The sequence below is a fragment of the Callorhinus ursinus genome, unplaced genomic scaffold (assembly GCF_003265705.2).
Source record: "Callorhinus ursinus isolate GAN/ISIS: 27379988/994484 unplaced genomic scaffold, GSC_fseal_2.0 scaffold28, whole genome shotgun sequence".
NCBI classification, from domain to species: Eukaryota; Metazoa; Chordata; class Mammalia; order Carnivora; family Otariidae; genus Callorhinus; species Callorhinus ursinus.
In genome coordinates, this window is record NW_027397090.1 from 13,691,572 (window position 1) to 13,710,922 (window position 19,351).

General features: G+C 38.4%; 1 protein-coding gene across 15 annotated transcripts in view; it reads right to left on the reverse strand.

The window, feature by feature from the left end:
- Positions 1-19,351, reverse strand: part of RFX3 (regulatory factor X3) — a 280,896-nt gene that overhangs the window by 48,515 nt on the left and 213,030 nt on the right. For all 15 annotated transcript variants that reach the window (XM_025891586.2, XM_073878138.1, XM_073878140.1 and 12 more), the window contains 4 exons: positions 9,706-9,827; positions 7,829-7,941; positions 3,493-3,608; positions 2,901-3,055 (listed from right to left, as the gene is read on the reverse strand). In XM_025891586.2, coding sequence (XP_025747371.1) covers positions 2,901-3,055; positions 3,493-3,608; positions 7,829-7,941; positions 9,706-9,827 — 506 coding nt within the window. The remainder of the gene's footprint in view (positions 1-2,900; positions 3,056-3,492; positions 3,609-7,828; positions 7,942-9,705; positions 9,828-19,351) is intronic.

Genomic DNA, 19,351 nt, shown 5'->3' on the forward strand with positions numbered 1-19,351 from the left:
TTCCCGTGCTCAAATGAGTCTGACACGCTTCTCTATTACTTTTGGTAACACAGGGTTAGAAATAATTTAGCTTGCTCAAGTTGCTTGCGAAAGATACAAATTTTACTATCCCAATCCTAAAAACAACTGCTTTTTTGATCATTTCTTTAACTGGTCAAATGACAGAAGAGAGGTTGAAATGACTAAGTTTTGATTAGGAAAAACACTCAAGAAGTATTGACTCTTAACCATGACAATCATCTACTGGAAACGCTGAGTTGGAAATTTCTTGAGAACTAATCTTGTGAAATTTCCAAAGCTTCCCACTTGAGCCAAAAAAGAAAAAAAGAAAGAAAAATATTTTTCTGCTGTCTTATGTACTAGAACCATGGAGGGCAGGCATGAATGGAAATGAAAAAGAGTGAAAAAAAATTTAACGACCCTTTTTGAAACTCAGGAAAATTCTTTTCAAAATTCAACTTGGCTATCTGTTTTCTACTATTAATATATAATAATTATTTGATCTGCATAAAAAAACCAAGAACTAAGAGAACTTACTTTAAAAAAATATTGAGTATGGGTCTTGTTTTATCTAGACAAATTTGATGCTGGGAAGATTATAAGATAAAAAGATTTTTTTTATATCAAATGACCGTACTTTCTTGTACTAAATGACATTTGCGGCCACCTTTACGTATACTCATAATTGTACATAAGTGTTACCAGTTGAGTTTTTATACAATTCTTACACTTAACTGTTTTTCGTTTTCAGATAAATGTATTTTAGAATATAGTAGCTTCAAGCTGACTTCAAATTAGTGTGATATGCAGACTTTTTTTGGCTAAAAAAAGGAATCCCATCTGGACAGTAAATGGTAGAGTGAAGTACTAGTAGCCAGGAAAATATAATTTTTAAAAATAAAATTAAGTTTGCTCTCTCTATAGGAATTCGTGTCGGATCAAATTGTGCAGATTGACTCTGACAACTTTTTCTCATGAATGGATGGTTTAAAATTTAAAACTATTCCACAGCTAACTTGTCTCAACCTGCTTGTGATTAATATTAAAATGCACACGATCAGAAGATAGCTATTTAAGCTATATTTTAAGCTTTATTTTGTTAGGTCTTGTTATAGAATCAGAATTAACTTTCCAAATGTACTTTGTAGGCTAGCACATTAATGTACCTTGTAATTTCATAGAAACTCTAAAACTATGGTCATCTGAAAATTCCTGAATTTGAGTTGTCTGCTAAATGTACAGATAGACTTCTTGACAGAATAAATTGGTTTTCGAATCAAAACTTGCAAAAAAAAAGAAAGAAAGAAAGAAAGGTCAAGGGTATTGTGCACTTAAAATTATGAGGCTGAGAGTCGGCTAAAATGGATACATGATTTAGGTTAGGGAACTGTTGACCTCACAAGTCCTGTGGTGCTAACAGAAGCAAAAGACTTCAGAATTGTTTAAAGAAGGTTGATGTTGTTGATTCGCCTCAAACAAGGAAGAGCTCACCGACCTCTCTTCTTGTATCTCATGAGAGAAACGGTGCTGGCGGGGGTGGGCGGGGGGGGCAAAGATGTCACAGGCTAAGGAGTCAGCCCTATGCAACTTCTCTTATCACTCAGAGCAGAGGGAGCAAGACAAAAACAAGGAAATTCGAGACTCTGGAACATACATCGGTAGAGAATTTACACATGGAAATTTTCCATGACAACATCACTTTTAATCAATTGTCAGTCAGGAAACATGGTGTAGAGAGAGTGGAAAATATTGCCAACTTATAAAAATGTGAGACAGTGACAGTGGATTTCTTTTTCTTTTAAACTTATTTCTAGAGACGTGTATGCGTGCCCATTGATATTATATGTAAATGAGTGGCTAAGCATATATTTCAAGATGGTGGGAAACATATGAAAGCACTCATATCTTCCACTGTTGTTAATCATACTGAGAAAAAAGAAAGCATAAACATACAAATCTTCACCTTTTCTTCTACTAACTCCCTCCTTCATATTTTGTTATGATTTAACATAAATCACCGGTGAATGGTGCACTTAAAGTACACGGTTGCCAATTTCACGAGCTACGAGACTGCTTTTACCTTATTAATGTCACTGCAGAGTGGAAATTCTGTCCCACTTCTTTAAAAGTTAAGGTCACTAGTATGTGCTCATAAAGATGTTGGCATAAAATCTTTTCAACTGCCTCGGACACAAGCATCCATAATAGCATTTCTATTGACACTTGCAGAAAATAGCTTTGTTGGCTACAAGGTAGTTTAATCAACACCATCGCTGAAAAAAAATCATCTAACTTATCTATGTAATTCCTATTTGCTTCACGGTGGGAATACAATGCTCGTGTAGTTATATATAGATTTTTCGCTCACAATGCCAGTTAACCATTACTGTTAATGGAAACTGCATTTGTGGTTCGCAACATGATGGACGGGACAAAGTAAATGCTTTTATATAGAAATTCAACTTCAGTGGAAACCAAGATAAATTCCTTTCAAATCAAAAGCAACCATGAAAGAGGCTGGTCTAGCAATTACAGATTTCAAAAACTTTTGGCTTTATGAAGGAAACTGTGTCCTCGGGTAGAATAATTTTTACAAGGTTGCCTGGCCTGGGAGTGTTCTTGCAATTCGTTACTGTCACACCTATAGGTTGTCTTTTCTAACGAAAAGAAAATGAATGATTGGAGAACAGATCCTTTTTTTTTTTTCCCTGTTCCCTACAGTTTTGCTCTAGGCTGCTTTCATGCAATACTCTTGTGTTGCATGGTTTTTGTTTTTTGTCTTTTTATTGGCAAATCTAAATGAGATTAGAATCACCCTAGATTGCAACGTCACTTTCCCAAACTACTTGGGTGGAATGTATGAGAACAAAAGCATCCGTACTTGTCTGCATTTAACTTACTAGGAATAGGTCTAAGCACGTCGGGGATGAGAATCTCCACCAAAGCCTGGTACATCCCATGGTCACAGTTACACATCCATTTCAGGATAGACTCATGTTTGCACAGAGTTATCAGCTTTGCTTTCGGAAGTCGACTTTCTATTTCACTCAGATTGCTGGTGTGAATAAATGTAGCAAATGAATAGATGGCAAATGAGGATAAAAAAGAAAATGGACTTTAAAAATAGTTTTAGTTTATCAAATATCACTGAGGTTAGAACGATACCACCATTGCATCGGTGCCACATGGCTGGATATATATAACACTCCCCCAGAGCTGCCTATGCACGTTAACACTTTCTGACGGTATGAAAGGCAGATATGATACTCATTCCATGAGGATGAAACAGCTCGACCACAGTCCCCCGAATCAATCAAAATGGGAGCCACAACACACACACTGAAACCTCAAGAGAGCAGTTTGTGGTTCATCTCAATCTCTTCATTTAATGTTATCGGGTAAGGTTCACAACTGGTATACATATCTCTAATTTATTAGCTGTGACATCTACTCAGCCATGAAAATGAATTGGAAAAGCATATTGATTCTGACCTTGATTCGGTGATGGTAGTGCCGTCAGTCGGAGTCGAGGGAGAATAGCGCCAGAATGTTTGCCACAGTTTTTCTATCAGGCTAAACTGAAGATTCACAACAACGTCCAAGATTGCCTAAAAAACCAAAACAGTCATCAGTGTTACCTTAGAAGGCTCCCGTCGGGGAGGTGTGAGGCGCGCGTCACGCTTCGGGAAGAGAACGGTGAGGACGCCTGGGGGTGCGCGGAAGTTACACGGTGAAACCGGAGGACATTTTGCCAATGGAAGTCCGCAAACCCGAAGAGCTCAGGCAGGGAGAGCGTAACTCGGGGAAGACTACCGGGAGGACGTGTATTCTCCCCATCACGGCCTCATATCCTTGCATTACCCCTCTCTCTTTTTTCTCGCTTACTTCCCTTCCTCCCCATTCGTTGTCTTCTCTTGCTTTTCTTCCACTCCTTCCCACACTGCTTCCTTCTGCCTCCACGACTGTGGCCACTCTTCGCCTTCTTAGACCCAAAGGCCACAGGGGGCCAGGTGAGCCCATGGCCGTCAAAGAGGGCAGAAGTGAAGCGTGTGGAGCTGGCTGGGTGGGGCAGACAAGAGTCAAGGCTAACTGAGCCTGTCCTGGGGCTGCTGACCATGATTCCATTGTGTTCCCAGGCAACCAGAGGCTGGGGCACGAACCACAGTGGGGCTGGCCTTCAGAGGACAGTGTCCGTCTGCGCAGAAAAAGGGTACCTCTTTGGTCAAGCGATGCCTTCACTTCAATCCTACCTCTGCTCCCTCCCTTTAGAGAGCAGCTTTAAGACTATCCCCTCTTCTAACCTTGGGGGCAGGGCCCTCATCTCCTTCTCCTTCATTTTATCTCCTCGAACCATTTCCCAGCTGCATCAATGACACTTTTTTTGATGATGCTAAAATTTGCCCCCTTCATTAAATTTTGATGATCATATTTAATTTCACCCTGCCATCGCAATTAGTTTATAAATTCGTCTTCAGATAAAAGCAGTCAGAAAACCAAAGAATAACTTGTTTGTGCAAAGAACATGTGATTCTGTGATTATTTTGAGCATAAAAGACAGAAGTCATCAGCATAATGTGTTTGGTGTCGTCAGCACGGGGAAGAAGGACAGGTAAAACAGCCTCAGCAAGATCTACAAAATTCCTAGAAGCAAGGGGACCACAGGGGGCAAGCAAGAGAGTCAATCTGGGTATTTGAGGCAAAAAGAGGAAACTGTAACTTCACAATTCTAGAGTGTGAAACCCGGGTGGGTCTCTGGCCCTCTGTATGATACAGAGAATAACTGATCATCTATATAAACACACTCTGAGACCACGTCAAACATTAAGCAAAATATGTTTGGGAGTATGTTAATTAACACACTCCTCACCCTTTGATATTAGGAACAAAAGAAATGGAAGTGTAAGCCTTGAAAGTAAAAGGCAGACAGATGTCCCTCCTCCCATGCAAAAACATTCTCAAGGGGCAAACTATTATTTTTTTAAAGATATATTTATTTATTTTGAGGGAGAGAGCGAGAGAGCATGAGTGAGCGAGCACAGGGAGGGGCAGAAGAGGAATGAGAGAGAAACTTTAGCAGACTCCGTGCTGAGCATGGAGCCAGACCCAGGGCTGGATCCTCAGGACCCTGAGACCACGACCTGAGCCAAAACCAAGAGTCGGATGCTCAACCGACTGCACCACCCAGGTACCAAGAGGCAAATTATTATACTGCTTTCTCAGTTGTACCTTAGGCACATTCCAAGAGATATCTATTAATAAAACAACTATTAATATCATATATAATACCTACATATCTCTGAGATTGCTATAAGAAAGCTAAGCTTTTTTAAAAATAAAACCAATTACTGTTGCAGCAACTTGTGTAGAAATTTCTACTTGTGCCTTCCATAAAAAAACTAGTGATACTTATAAAACAGCTTTGATAAGCAAATTGTGAGAATTCCAAAAAACAGGCAAAATAGGTATATTAATCTTTCTTAAAAACATAAACTGTACAGAATATGGCAAAATGAGGCAAGGAAAGAATTCAGTGCATCTTATATTCGGTATCTCTCTAAATTAAACAATCTCAAATAATTCTTTTGAAAAGGACATTCACATCAGCCTCACTTGAGACATTTTTACAAATGAATAAAACATTTTACCATTTGTCCACCTACTTTCAAATATGTTCAGACTAAAATATATAGGCAAATGTATTTTTAAATAATCCTTATTGTACTGGCTTAGGGCAAGTGACTATTTACAGGATGGGATATGAGACTAAACACCTGTACTTCAAAAGTTTGATAGTTTGACATGAAAAAAATAATTGGAATTCTTCTTTTTCATATGATTGGAATTTCTTTTTCATGCCTCACAAGAGATGGCATGAATGCTGGTAACTCTGACATAAGTGGGGATCATTCTGTGGACTCTGTGGACTGCCATTTCCCACAAAGACTGATTACCATACACATCCGTATCTCTTCATATAGACTATTCCTGAATGTTGGTATGCTAATGAAATTTTTGTAATCCAAAAGATAATTTTATCTTTCATCTTATTGGTAGAGTTTTCCACTTAGAATAAGCTTACTGGACATTCTTTAGTAATATAAATAAACCCTGCTCCTATCTATATTTTTGACAAATGAAACTTAAACAAAGCCATATTATATCTGTGTAGGTTGGTTTGCTTAAAGCAAGATTTACCTGAACACAGAGACATGAGGAATTGCTTAGAGAATCTTTATATAAATCTTTATTGAATATACATGATATTCATGTGCAAAGAAGGAATTTTTTTTCGAAATACATAAGGCTCATCCAGAAAATCTCTAATGTTGGGAGAAGCACAGTAATCAAAGAGAGATGCGTATTAAGGGTCTTTCATCATTCCAAGAAATGTTGGGAACGAACTGGCAGGACGTGTTGAAAAACACTTTTGGCACATGGTTTGTTAATAAAGAGAGAACTTGCCCTTGGTTGTTAATAATCTAGCACCCTTGACAAGCATTCAGATTCACTCAAGCAGTTTGTATTTCTGGAGTGGGAAAAAAAATCTGTGAATGCTATGAGCTGAGACTTCTCACTGCATACTGCATTGTCAGCAGTCAGGACGACTGCCCATGAAACCCCAAGGAATATCTTTTACTCCTAAGCAGATCACAAATAGCCCCGGAATAAAGCTACTTAAATTCTAAACTGACTCCTCTTTCAAAAGGAGAGGCACTTAAGAAAATTCTTTTTGCAATCCGTTATGTCCTTTCCTCCAGGTGAGCTGCAAGTATATTAAAACGCTGGCTTGGAGAGAGTTCACCTCCTGGAGACAATGAGCCAATTCTGGTGGTGAGTACTCAGAAAAAGGAGTAGAAGCAGGGATGGAAAATACCAAGAGAAACTTTAATTAACCACAAAAACAAAACTAGAACCTCAAAAATCCCTGGAAGGAACATCTAAAATGCTTCATTAAACATTTCTAGAACATATCTTTTCCTTTTTCCTCTTTTTAAAAGTTTACTTATTTATTTATTGCCACACGCAATGTGGGGCTTGAATTCATGATCGCGAGCTCAAAAGTCTCATACTCTTCTGACCCAGCAAGGCACTTCTCCAGAAAATATTTTTGATAGAAATACAGTTACAGTGTAAAATTCAAAAGGTTAAAAGGGATATTGAAAAATTAGTTCTTTTCCGCCGACTCCCAGTCACCCAGTTTCCTTCACAAAGATAACCACCATTTATACACTGACATTTTGTTCTTTCTGCTGGAGAGATTTGCATACGCGTTCTTTTTCACTCACATGATAGTATATGATACACGCTGTTTCACGCCTTGCTTTTCCCTTAAAAATAAATCCTGTAACTTATTCCACATGAGTACACCTAGAAGGGTCTGTTCTTTTTAATGGCTGCATAGTATTCCACTCTAGAGATTGGACCATGCTTTATTTACTCCGTTCCCTTTTAGATGTGGAAGCTACAACCAATCTTTTGCACTAAAGACAATAACGCAACAAGTTCTCTTGTACACATAATGTCTTCACCCATATTACATATTTTCTAGAGTATGTATCTAGAAGTGGAACTGCCGTGTCTAAGGATTCTGATTAGGAGACTCTAAGAAGATGGGCAGTAAAATGTTTTCTCCCTTTCCTGCATCCCTCCTATCTTTGGTCTGAGACAAGAACGATGAACTTCTCAGTGTTCAAAGACGTGTGAACTGACTTCCCCTGTCCTCTAGGAATAAGTTGGGTTATTTTGTTGTAGCAAGTTGTCTGGCAAAAGAACTACAGAATGCAGGAATGCAGTAGCATGCATTCCTACTGTGTTTGAAAAAACTTACCTCACAGTGCTCTCGATAAAGACTCTGCAGTGACTTGATATCCTCAAAGGTAGTACCATCTGGCAGAGAAGAGATTTCAACTTCTCCAAACTCTGGAAGTGCTCGAGATGCATCTGTTGCCATGACAACACAACAGAAAAGAAAAAAAACACACTATTGTGGATTGTGCCAATTACAGATTAATGAGGGGAAATATGAGATAGACTAAGAAAGGAAGAAAATGTAAAGGCCAGGGGTCCAACAATTAAGAACTTTTCATAGTAGTATTTTTCAAACAAAATGTAGCAACATCCTCAGTACAAAAGAATAGAGGAGGAATGTAAAAACTGTGGAGGAACTAAATTTTCACTACAATTATACTGGAAGTAACAAACTGTAATGTCTCTCAACATAGGGCCCCTATTAAAAGGAAAATATCTCGAGCTGCCGGTATCAATTTTAGTTATTTTGTTATTACATTACTTAAGAATAGAAAAAAATAAACCTAGCTTTACACTCGTTATGCTCATACTTCTCATATCATCATAAACCAAAAAAGCTACGGAATGAATCCAAATAAAACTACAAAAATCACATTAAACTTAACAACATGAATTTGATATGATGGATGATGCTGATGTCCTGTAACTAAATTACCTCTTGCAACATGAATATGGTATTGACTGCTGTGGCCCAGATCTTTTGAGCCTGGCAGGCCTATACCAATTTGTACTTCTTGGTGGCTGGTTCCATTACTCTTCTGTATTCAAACGAGCTGTGGAACTTTCCTCCACACAGAGCACCGGGACATCATTTAGCCTTCCCTTGGGATGAATTACATCATTTATGTAATTTACATAGTAAGTCTCTCCCTGTTTTTTTCTCGTGAGCTTGGGACCATGATGCCTGCTCTACCATAAAGTCAAATACAAATGTGTCAACTAAAACTGCAGAACAGTATTCATTCTCCTTTTCTAGATAATCCAGAATAGGCTTTTATTATCTCTTTATAGATTCGAATTGAAATAAAAACACAAAATAAAAAAGTTAAAACCCTCCTTGGGAGCTCAAGGCTCTAAAGAGTATACATGAGGACTCCAGTTTGGGAAACGCTGCCATCATGTTTTCAAGCTGACTTGAGAGTCTTTTTTAGTTTTTGTCAGAAAGTGCGCATAGACAAATATGTGCACACAAAACACAGACACATGCGCACTCTTTGATAGCTTCTATTTATCTTGATCTGTTGTGCGGAAGCTATGCATGTTCATCTCTAGAAGAGTTGTCCATTACAGTGCCATTTTTTGCACTGGTAGCTATGACCAGAATACGCAGAATGCTCAAATTCCACTCCTCACTCTTTAAATGACAAGCAACACGTATACCATCTACAAAATTACAAAATTAGGATATACTGTGATCAATTTAAAGGAATAACTTACTTTTTAAAAGCTCATAGGAATTTCTTTTTTTCTAACCTGAGATTATGCATTTGCAACTTTATACACAGGAAATGAGAATTCTTGTGGGCACGTGAAGGTAACTACCGAAAGTAAACACAACACAACTTTGATCACGAAAGCCCAATTAATTCAAATTCCGCAAGACAATTTCATAGCTATGAGCCTTCAATTCCCATGCCTTTAGAACTCCTACACAGCTTGAGATTTTTTGAAAGAAGCTCTAGTAAACATGAGGAAGTAGAAATGGTCTAGAACTATCCCATGGTATGCAGAGTTTCAGCGCACACACACACACACACACACACACACACACACACAAAAGTGTTTCTGTGTAATTCACATCTGTAATAGACATAGCACTTGGAGAAAACATTACTATTGTTCTCTTGTTTTCAACATCCTAATAGCAACTAGACTATGCATTACACCTTAACATACCTAAAAACTGTTGATGATGTTGACTTTGGGCTATTACAGTTTGCTCAACAGATGTGCCAGTCTGTTGACCACTTCCTGTGAAACCATCTGCAACCCCATCCACCTTCTGCATAGGCTTGTACCTAAAAATATTAGATGGGAAAAGAAACAAACAAAATTATTCCTCGTTTTCTCACACTACACAAAACTCCCAAGGCATTTGATTTGACCCTATCTTCTTTAATATCTCATGATAGTTGGAGGATTTCTTTCCCTGATAGTCTTAGAAAGTTAGGATGAAGAAACTTTTTCAATTGTGAAAAGAAAAAGGGGATGGGGATTTGGGAAAGGGAACAATTTTTGAAAATTCAGAAATCTGTTTAAGAACAAAAGAATTACGAGGTATTTCTTCGGACAGTGGTGGCTAAGATCCCTATGATGACACGCAGTGTGAACATAAATCTTAATGGCCAATGGATCAATGGAAAACATTTTAAATACATTGGGACTTTAATCTGCAATAAGATCTAGGAGCTGTGGCCTGAGAAGTGTTAATGAATGGCTTTCAATTGATTAATATCTCTTGTACGTGATTCAGCCTACAAACTCTACCATACTCTTTTTCATATTTCCTAAAGCCTCCCATGCACCTCAACACAGTCATCTCCATTGACCCCTAACCTCGTCTGCAAATACAAAGACCGTATGCATCAGCTTGCAGCAAAATACATGCAAGAATCCACCTATGAACCGAGGTTACCAAATTTAAAAAATAAGGAGAATCAAAGTCAGCTACAGTAATGCATTTATCTTTAGGTCCTAGTCATACAAACTCATGAACTTCCCTGCTAAGACAGAGAAAACAGGCTTCAGGCGAGAAGGAAAGGCTGCTTGGGAGAGAAACAGCACATACGAAAAAAAGCCTGGGCAAGTCTCCTAAGATGAACGAATACAAAAGAAGAAATAAGTAGCAATTCTCATTTCTTCTTTTTCGAAGATTTCATTTATTTTCCTTCATGTTAGAAATTTAGGAAAAAAAAACAGATGAACATAAGAAAAGATTAAAATCTACAATAAGCTTAGGGCCTAGAGAGCATTCACGCTATGGTTATTCTCCCATTCCCCCGCCCCATTTCTCATTATATTTATAAACAAGACCACCTAATATTCTCTCCACCCAGACACTAGACTCTAACGTTAATACCAGAAGTCAACTGCATCCTGATATGAAATTACTATGAATAACAATGTCCCTGATACATGAACAGGGTGCGCCCAAAGGCACCCGCGCTCTGATGACAGGTATGAAATGAATGGACCCGATGAGACATCGTGCAAACCAATGCGCGGGTTGCATTAGGAAATGACTCCATCTTGAATGTTGTTCATTAGAACTTAAACAAAACTTCCAAGAAAAACTGCTGTCCCTCATAACGACATTTACATTCACTGCTTCTGTGACAGGATCTCACAGAGAACTACAAAAAGCAAACATAAAGTCAGAAGGTGAACAGGGTGGGCAAAGAGAACACCACACTTCATCTGTGGTATCATCTTTGTGATGGCCCCGTGCCACCCAGCTGTCGATTGTTATTTTTCTAATGACACCGAACAACTCAAACCTATCCTTTTATTTACTGGGGAAAAAAAAATCTGAAAGGACTTTTCTGCTGGGGCCATACTAAGCGATGACAGAAGGGTTAGTACTAACCTGTTGCTGTTAAGTGTCATTTATGAAAAGTTGAATTTTTAAATTTTTTTCCTCCTTAAAGAATCATCCCAGAGAGGCAAAAAAGACTCGGTGACGCGAGTACTTTTGAGTACTCATGTGGGGAAGCAGTTGCCAACCATTCTGTTCTGGAAGACTTGAATGATTTTATCCTTGGGGAAGTTCCTGATCCTCATTGACCCATTCCAGGCGTCATTTGATTTTAGCCCCCTTTTTCCAGCTATGAAATTTTATACCACTAATAGAACAGGCTCAAGCAGTTTAAATATGTTTTTTCATTTAACCTAATGGAGTTTGGGATTTGTGGAGTTAATAAACAGAAATGGTTATTTACACTACAGAAGGGAAAATGGAAAGATTTCCTATACACTTCAATTCTATTAAATTTTACTATGGTATTAGAGAGGAATTATGAGACTTTGCCTGGCTATGCTTTATCAAGCTTCCTTTGTCCTGCACAGCATCTAGTATACGACGCATGCTTCATAGGCAGAAATGTCGAGGACAAGTAAAATTTAACCATAAAAGGAAATGATGTATATTCCTTTTAGAGTGTAAGTTTTCAGAGGACAGATGCTGTACCACAATCTACTCGCACATAGTACTTATCAAGCCTGTAGCCTGCAAGCAAAATTATCTGCTTCCTCAGAAAGATGAAGACAGAGGAAATTCCTAAGGGAAAGAAACGATATTTTTAATAAGCACTCAAAATCAGAACACATTATAATTAATGTATGATTCATAATAATGATATTGAGTGGGAAGCGCTGATTAGAGGTACACTATATTATACAGGAGATGGAAAATACATCAAGATTGGCTTGCAGATAAAAAGGAACTTGGTAAATTCTGGAGAAACCGTGCAGGTCAGTCAGTACTCAAGAACAAATCTTATATAGGAAAGGTAAAGGATAAAAAAAAAGAAAAGAAAATATAGTTAGAACTGAGAAATGAGAGGATTTATTCTAACCATAAGCGTAGCAAGGTGAACAGTGGACTTGAACTCTTTGGTTCACTTTCATTGCCTTGTCAGTAGGACCTCTATAAGCCAGAACCTTATGTTGTATCTCCCCAGAGAAAGGTTGGGGGCAAAGTCTGGGAGCAGTATGGGCCATAATGACATCAGGAAGGGCATGGAATATGGCTCATACACAAGAGTAATATTTCTATGAGCCTCTGACAGAGCTCCTCGGTAATGCTGATTTTTGCATTTCCTGTCTTGTCTTAAGTAATAAGTCACATACTGGCATATCCTCAAGCGTATTGCCTGACATAGGATTGGCACTTAGAAGCCCTAGAAATCAGAAACATTGGACAGAGGAAACCTGGATGTTCATTTTCCTGATGGTCTGTCTAAGGAAAATATCCTATCACTACCACCACCTCAGGGTTGGGTCTTCCCTGAGGAGAAAGTTTAACGGGAAGTCAAGAAGATCCACATTAAAAATAGATTGGACAGTATCTGTGGTAACTGATTCTTCTTGGAAGAAACAGTTAAAGATGATATCATCTCTTTATGTTATATATTAGCTCCTGAAACCTAAACGTAGATCAGTATCTGGGTAGCTTTTCAGAAAGCTCAAATGCTAGGCTCACCCTAGACCTACCCAGCAAAGTCTTTAACATGGGGCTTAGGAATTCAAATTCCTTAACAAGCCTCCCAGATATTTCTTGAGTTGCCTGCCCAGAACTAGTCTGTGGGAGCTTCTTGGCCCAAAATAAGTTCCTTCAGCCCAATGTTGTGCAAGTATAACCATTACATCACAGAAAAGTCATTTTTTATAAAGTCCTCAATTTTTTATTTATTTCCAATAAACTACATTTGGAATATAAATAAATATCACTGAGTGGCGAATGAATGAATGAATGCTCAAGGGAACATATTTCATTTTATCCTACCACCAACTGATCGTAACATCTATCAAATCGATTTAACAAATATTACTAAGCATTTACTATGGGGAAAGCATGGCAGGGGCATGGTTTCAAAAAGGCCACGTATAAACAAAATTTTTCCAGGATGTTTCTTACATGTTTCTACTGACTCACATGAGACATTCAACATTATGTTAACCCTGGTTGAATTTCAACTGACCTTTTGATATTGAAACACAGCTTTCAGACTTCCTGCCTCTCTGCCTTCTTCACGAAGAACCATTTAAACACTAAACTGTAAAAACCAGACACTTCCTACTAAAAAAGTTCTTTGTTGAATCCTTTAAAGAACTGAACGTTTTAGTATTTAATAGTATCTTCTCTCTTCATCCCATTTATTTTACAAATTCAGTATTTTTAGACTATTATTTTCTGACAGCAGATTCTTAGTGCTTCTGAGCTGTACATGCTCTGAGAAAGACCTGTGCTTCATCAAATGAAGAAACAGCTCTTGGTTTCCAAATTAGTAAGAGGCAAATGATCATTTTAACAGCTTGCAGCTCCATGGGCAATCAAAGCTAAAGTTGTTAATGATTAAGAAATCAAAGAAAGTCTAATGCTTTAATAGCAGAGTGTATGCATGAAACCTGTCACTAACACAGAAAACATGGAAAATTGTTAGGAATCTTCCCCCATGGGGTTAGTCATAGCTGTTATTTACAACTTGGACAGCTGGAACTCTACTGTAAAATAATATCTAACTCTGTCGATAATCTCACATGTACAGACACTGAAGAAATCCAACGAGAGGCAAAGAGTGGCCTATATTTACTCTATTATATTTACTCTATTATATTTAGCAGTACCACGGTTTTCAATGGACTAAATGAAACATTTGGAAAAGTCCCTCTTGAAGCAGGTGAAAAATGCACAGGCAAAACTCAACATCTCGACTGCATGGGCCAAGCGAGTCTTTAGAATTCTAGAAGGTACACAATCATTTGATCTGCATGAACCAATCTAAACATTGAGCTCCTAATTGGAGCAAGAGCCTAAATTTTTCTGTTGGTATCTTGAGATTCTCTTTAGAACAACTGTCCCAGAAAATCCTGAGATGACTTGAGGTCTGAAGCCAGGTAAAATATGAATAGATCAAAGGAAAATACAGAATGCTGGGAGCGCCTTTCTTTCAGAATGCGAACTGACTCCTTGATGTCACACTAAATATGTCTAAATGACTTCAAACATCAGCCCTGCTGGTTAATGACAGTTACTCCATCTCTTCAATCCTTCTTGGTGGCTCTTGAAGTACTTGACTCTTCATTAGCTCTACATCTATAATTGGGCAAGGAGAGGAGGGAAAAACTAAATTCTGAGGGGGTAGTTGTATTAATTGCAGCAGTTTTAGTCGAAAATGTGGGAGAGGTAGAGAAAGGAGGAGGTGGAAGCTGTTTGCTGAAATAAAAGCTGTGGATCATTCATTCACTTACAAATATTTACGGAGTGCTGACAATGTGCTCGATGCTGAGGATGTAATGTTGAACAAGGCAGATGCTATTCTCTTCTCATGAATTTCTTCAAGGGGTCCTCATCACAAAGGCAACTTGGGAGTCATGTGTTGAACTGGTGTGGTCTTAATAAATATGCACGACACTTCTTTGATCTACAGCTGGCCCTTCCCATTGAACTGATTCTACAGGGATGCCCCTCCCCACCTTTTCTTTGGAAAATAACAACCTGACTCCACCAGATGCCAAGAGGGCAACAACCACAAAAGAGAACAACCTGGGGCTCTGTCTAAGGAAAAACAAATTAGTGAGCTTCTCGCATACAGTAAAATTAAATGGGCCTCCATTTCCTTATCAGTAAATAGCCCATGTAATTGCCAAATGAGATCTTGCATAGAAAGTGCTTATTGAAGGACATTTAAAATGTTCAATAAATGTTTATCTGGAGGGTAAGTGGTGACTGTTACCATTCACAGACTTTATGCGAATTACTATAGTTAATAGTTACTGAATTGTGATGAATTTTGATTCTCTGATCTTCAGTGGAAACTATCTCTACACCAGGGACCACTGCAGTGGCACCGTGAACATGAGATCCTTTGGTGCCAAGATTTCTTATTTGTTTCCAAAAGCCAAAGGGGCAGGCACGTGATCATCTTTCCACCAAGACTCCTGCCAGCCTTAGCGGCCTCAGGGCAATGACCAGCCCTAGATGCTTAGCTCTGCAATGACCCCCGGGGATTCCTGTTCCAGGGAAGGGAGGGTAAACTATTAACAGAGCTGAAAACCACTGGCCTGGAGGTGTAAAGAAATGGAAGTCGAAAGTTGCCCAATTGCTAGGGTTCATTCTTCTCTGAAACGGCATTATGCTTAAAGAAATACTGTTCTCTAGCGCACATAGTAATAATAGTATTAATAATAATAATTTACCTAACACTTGAATGTTCCCAGTTATTTAAAAAAACAAAAAACAAAAAACAAAACCTTTATACACTTTTTTCCACCTGAACTTCAGAACAATCTGTGACATAGACTACTATGAATGCCCATTTTGCAGATGGAGAAATCAAGGGTCAGTGAAGTTCAGTCACACACCCGCAGAACTGCCAGAGCAGCCTATCCTCACACCCCTATTTCCCAATCTTAAATATGGGGTGCTTTCCACCAGCCTGGGAAGTCTATCTTAAGGAAGGTCTTTTTTGTGTTTTTCTCTTAAAAGATTTATTTATTTATTTATTTGAGAGAGAGAATGAACATGACTTGGTGGGGGAGGGGCCGGAGGAGAGGGAGAATCTCAAGTAGGTTCCCCACCAAGTGCTCTCACAACCTCGAGACCATGACCAGAGCTGAAACCAAGAGTTGGATGCCCAACCGACTGAGACACTCAGGCGGCCCTTGGGGAAGGTCTTCTAATGACAAGGGTTCGTGTCCTGTCTCACTCCTTAGGAACATGCATGCTTTCACATCTGTCTGCAGCAAAGCAAAGCAAAGCAGCCTTGCTGTGCCATGTTTCCAGCTGGCTTCTGTTTCCCTCCTCTCGTGCCACAAAGCTTCCTTCTTTCACAGAATCCATTTCCTATGAAGAGACCATTCAAAGAGGCAGGAGGTGACACCTGTCTTCCCTAGTTGGGACATACTCACTGAAGTGTGATTTTTCCTTTTATTTCATGTGCACAAATCTATTACATGTGTATGTTTCTGTTTGGGTTATCTTCCCTATTTAAAGGGGGCATTCGTGTAAGAACAAAGACAAGAGGACTGGGTCTTTGCCCTGGTTGCTATATGACTGTGGATAAGTTATCGACCCTGATGGACTTCAGTTTTCTCATCAAGAGGATACACTGGACTGGGGGATCTCTTCCTTCCAGCTGTAACATTCTATGATTCTGTAGGGTCTCTTTTAGGTGTGATGGACATATTCTGTATGCAATTGCTGGTGGTTAGATGTTTGTTGAAGGAATGATAAATGCACCTTAATATTTTGAGAACGGCTACTGGGATCAAACACAGCCCAGCACACTGTCAAAAGCACGTGGCTCCATTCCCCCACTTTTGCTACGAGGATTCAGAAGAACAACTCAAATATGTATGCCAACATAGATGCTTCTTTTAAATATTAAAAATAAACTGCAGCAAACATTTTTACTTGTAGACCTGAGAAGTCCTGCTCTCATTTTTGTTCTATAACCTAATTTATTTATTGTCTAAATTAGGGCAAGCAAATTATCCATGAGTGACTTTCCTTGAAACTGAAAATGACATTTAAATGCAGAAGTTATTTTCATATGAAATATTTTCAACAGGAGATATTACAACAACAACAAAAAAGCAACTACATATTCTCCTGCTTTCTTACCCAGGATACTTTACCTCTTTTTGATTATGCATGTCATCAATAAGCCAAAGTTATTACACTGTGTTAGACTAGATTCCAGTCGCTAGACTGATGATACTCAAAACTACCGGAGTACCTGGGTCTACTTGTCCCTCCACTGAATGTACACCCACTTCTGTGCTGATTAACCCAAAAGCAAACGGAAGACCCTTGTCACCTTGTAACTTACATTTCCTCTTGCCAACTGTTCTATCTCATGATTGCCTATGAATCGAGCAGGCTCTAATCTGCTCCTTTAGTTTAGGTACATGGCTTGAGAATGGCTTCATCTTTTCAATTAAGCTAAACTATGGGCTCTGTGACATCTGTTTTTTCAATCAGAAGCTATTTCCATTTATTTCCAGACTCGTGGCTATGTTCCATATGGTGGTGTTGCTGGGAATCAGATTTGTAGACAAGTGGAAATTTCCTCTACTACCCTATCAAATCTTTAAATGAGATACCAAATGGAAAGGGGTTCAATAATCATTAGTACTTCTCCAACTACTATGATTCCAAACTCAACAGAAAAGTATACAAACTGAGCTGCGAAACTTCACTTGTATTTGATCAAATGATCACTGCATATACTTGAATTTTCATCCCATAAGAACACATAAAACATGTAAATTTATACTGTGGAAGATGTGCACATGTAGATGTATACACTAATGCTCGAGGCCTTGAGACAATTTGAATATTCTAAAATATTAAATACAAGTAGCTGCTATAAAATATTTTAAACCTTTCACATGTCACTTATGTTTTAGCAAGAATGGCAGGCTCTTTTTACGTGAAGTTTAATATATTCAATAGAATCACTTGAGTTTTATAAGCCATAAGACAAAAGATACAATACTTTTCTTTTTCCATGGTTTTTCAACAAATACTCTTAACTCCGACATCCAGACTTAGGGAGAGAAACTCCCTCTTCTGTCCAAGTGTTTTTGCACAGTGGGATAAGTGGCTTCACTGAAGGCCTATTAATGTGGCCAGTTGGTAGAATCCTTCAGAGAGAAAACAGAAACCTCCCTCTGTCCTGCTAATCCCAATGAGGGGCCTGTGAGGTCGACAACACTAACATTGCAGTCAGTTAGCAAGACGCCATTCCAAGAGCAACTGTCCAGAATCCAAAACTTGTATCGTTAAAAACAAAACAACAACAACCAAAAGAAAATTTCAGTACCACTGGCCCTTGAGCAACACGTGTTTGAACTGCGCAGATCCACTTACATGCAGAATTTTTTCCATAAATACAATGCAGTAAATGTATCTTACTGACGATTTTCTTAGTAACATTTTCCTTTTCTAGCTTACTTTATTGTAATAATACACTATATAATACATATAATGTACAAAATATGTGTTAATCAACTTTAGTATTATTGGTAAGGCTTCTGGTCAACATTAAGCTATTAGTAGTTAAGTTTTTCGGGGAGTCAGAAGTTATACCCAGATTTTAGACGGTGAGGGGGCTCAGTGCCCCTAATTCCCTGTTGCCCAAGGGTCAACTATACTTCTTTGGTTCTCCCACATCCTTATTTCACAAGAAAGCAAACACTATAAGGAACTAAAGTTGGTACAATTTATTAACATCACTGAGAATTTTATATCCCTTCTTAAATGCATCCACATTATGTCTGATTCTAAAAGCAATTACAACTAGACTGAGAGGGAGAGTGTCCATGGCTTATTAACCGTTAGAGCTCTGGAATCTGTTTCATAAGGAGACCTTTCTAAGTCCTAGGTCCTGCTTCCCTAACCCAGGCCTTTTTTTTTTTTTTTTTTTTTACAAAGAATGTTCCTTGAAGGCTTCCATTTCCACGAGAACTTGCTTGGATTTTTTGCAGGTAAATCACAGGAAGAGGTGAGTTTCAGCTGTCTTAAGTGCTATCTATCAAGTTTTTGTTCATATTTAAGTTTGAATATATGTTATTTTTGAATCAAACTTTGTTTTGGTCTTGACCTCACCATCAGCTCCACTGTGCAGTGCCGTGATGCATGAGTGCAGAGAAGACACCAGACACTAAAGGCTCTAAGTGTCGCCACCAACAGGTGGACAAGATAATCATAACCCAAGACAATAATAATTTATTACAATTCACACAAACTCCACCTATAAAGAACTGGTCTATGATTTATTTTATTGTATTTTTCCAAGGTCTTTTAATATATTTTAAT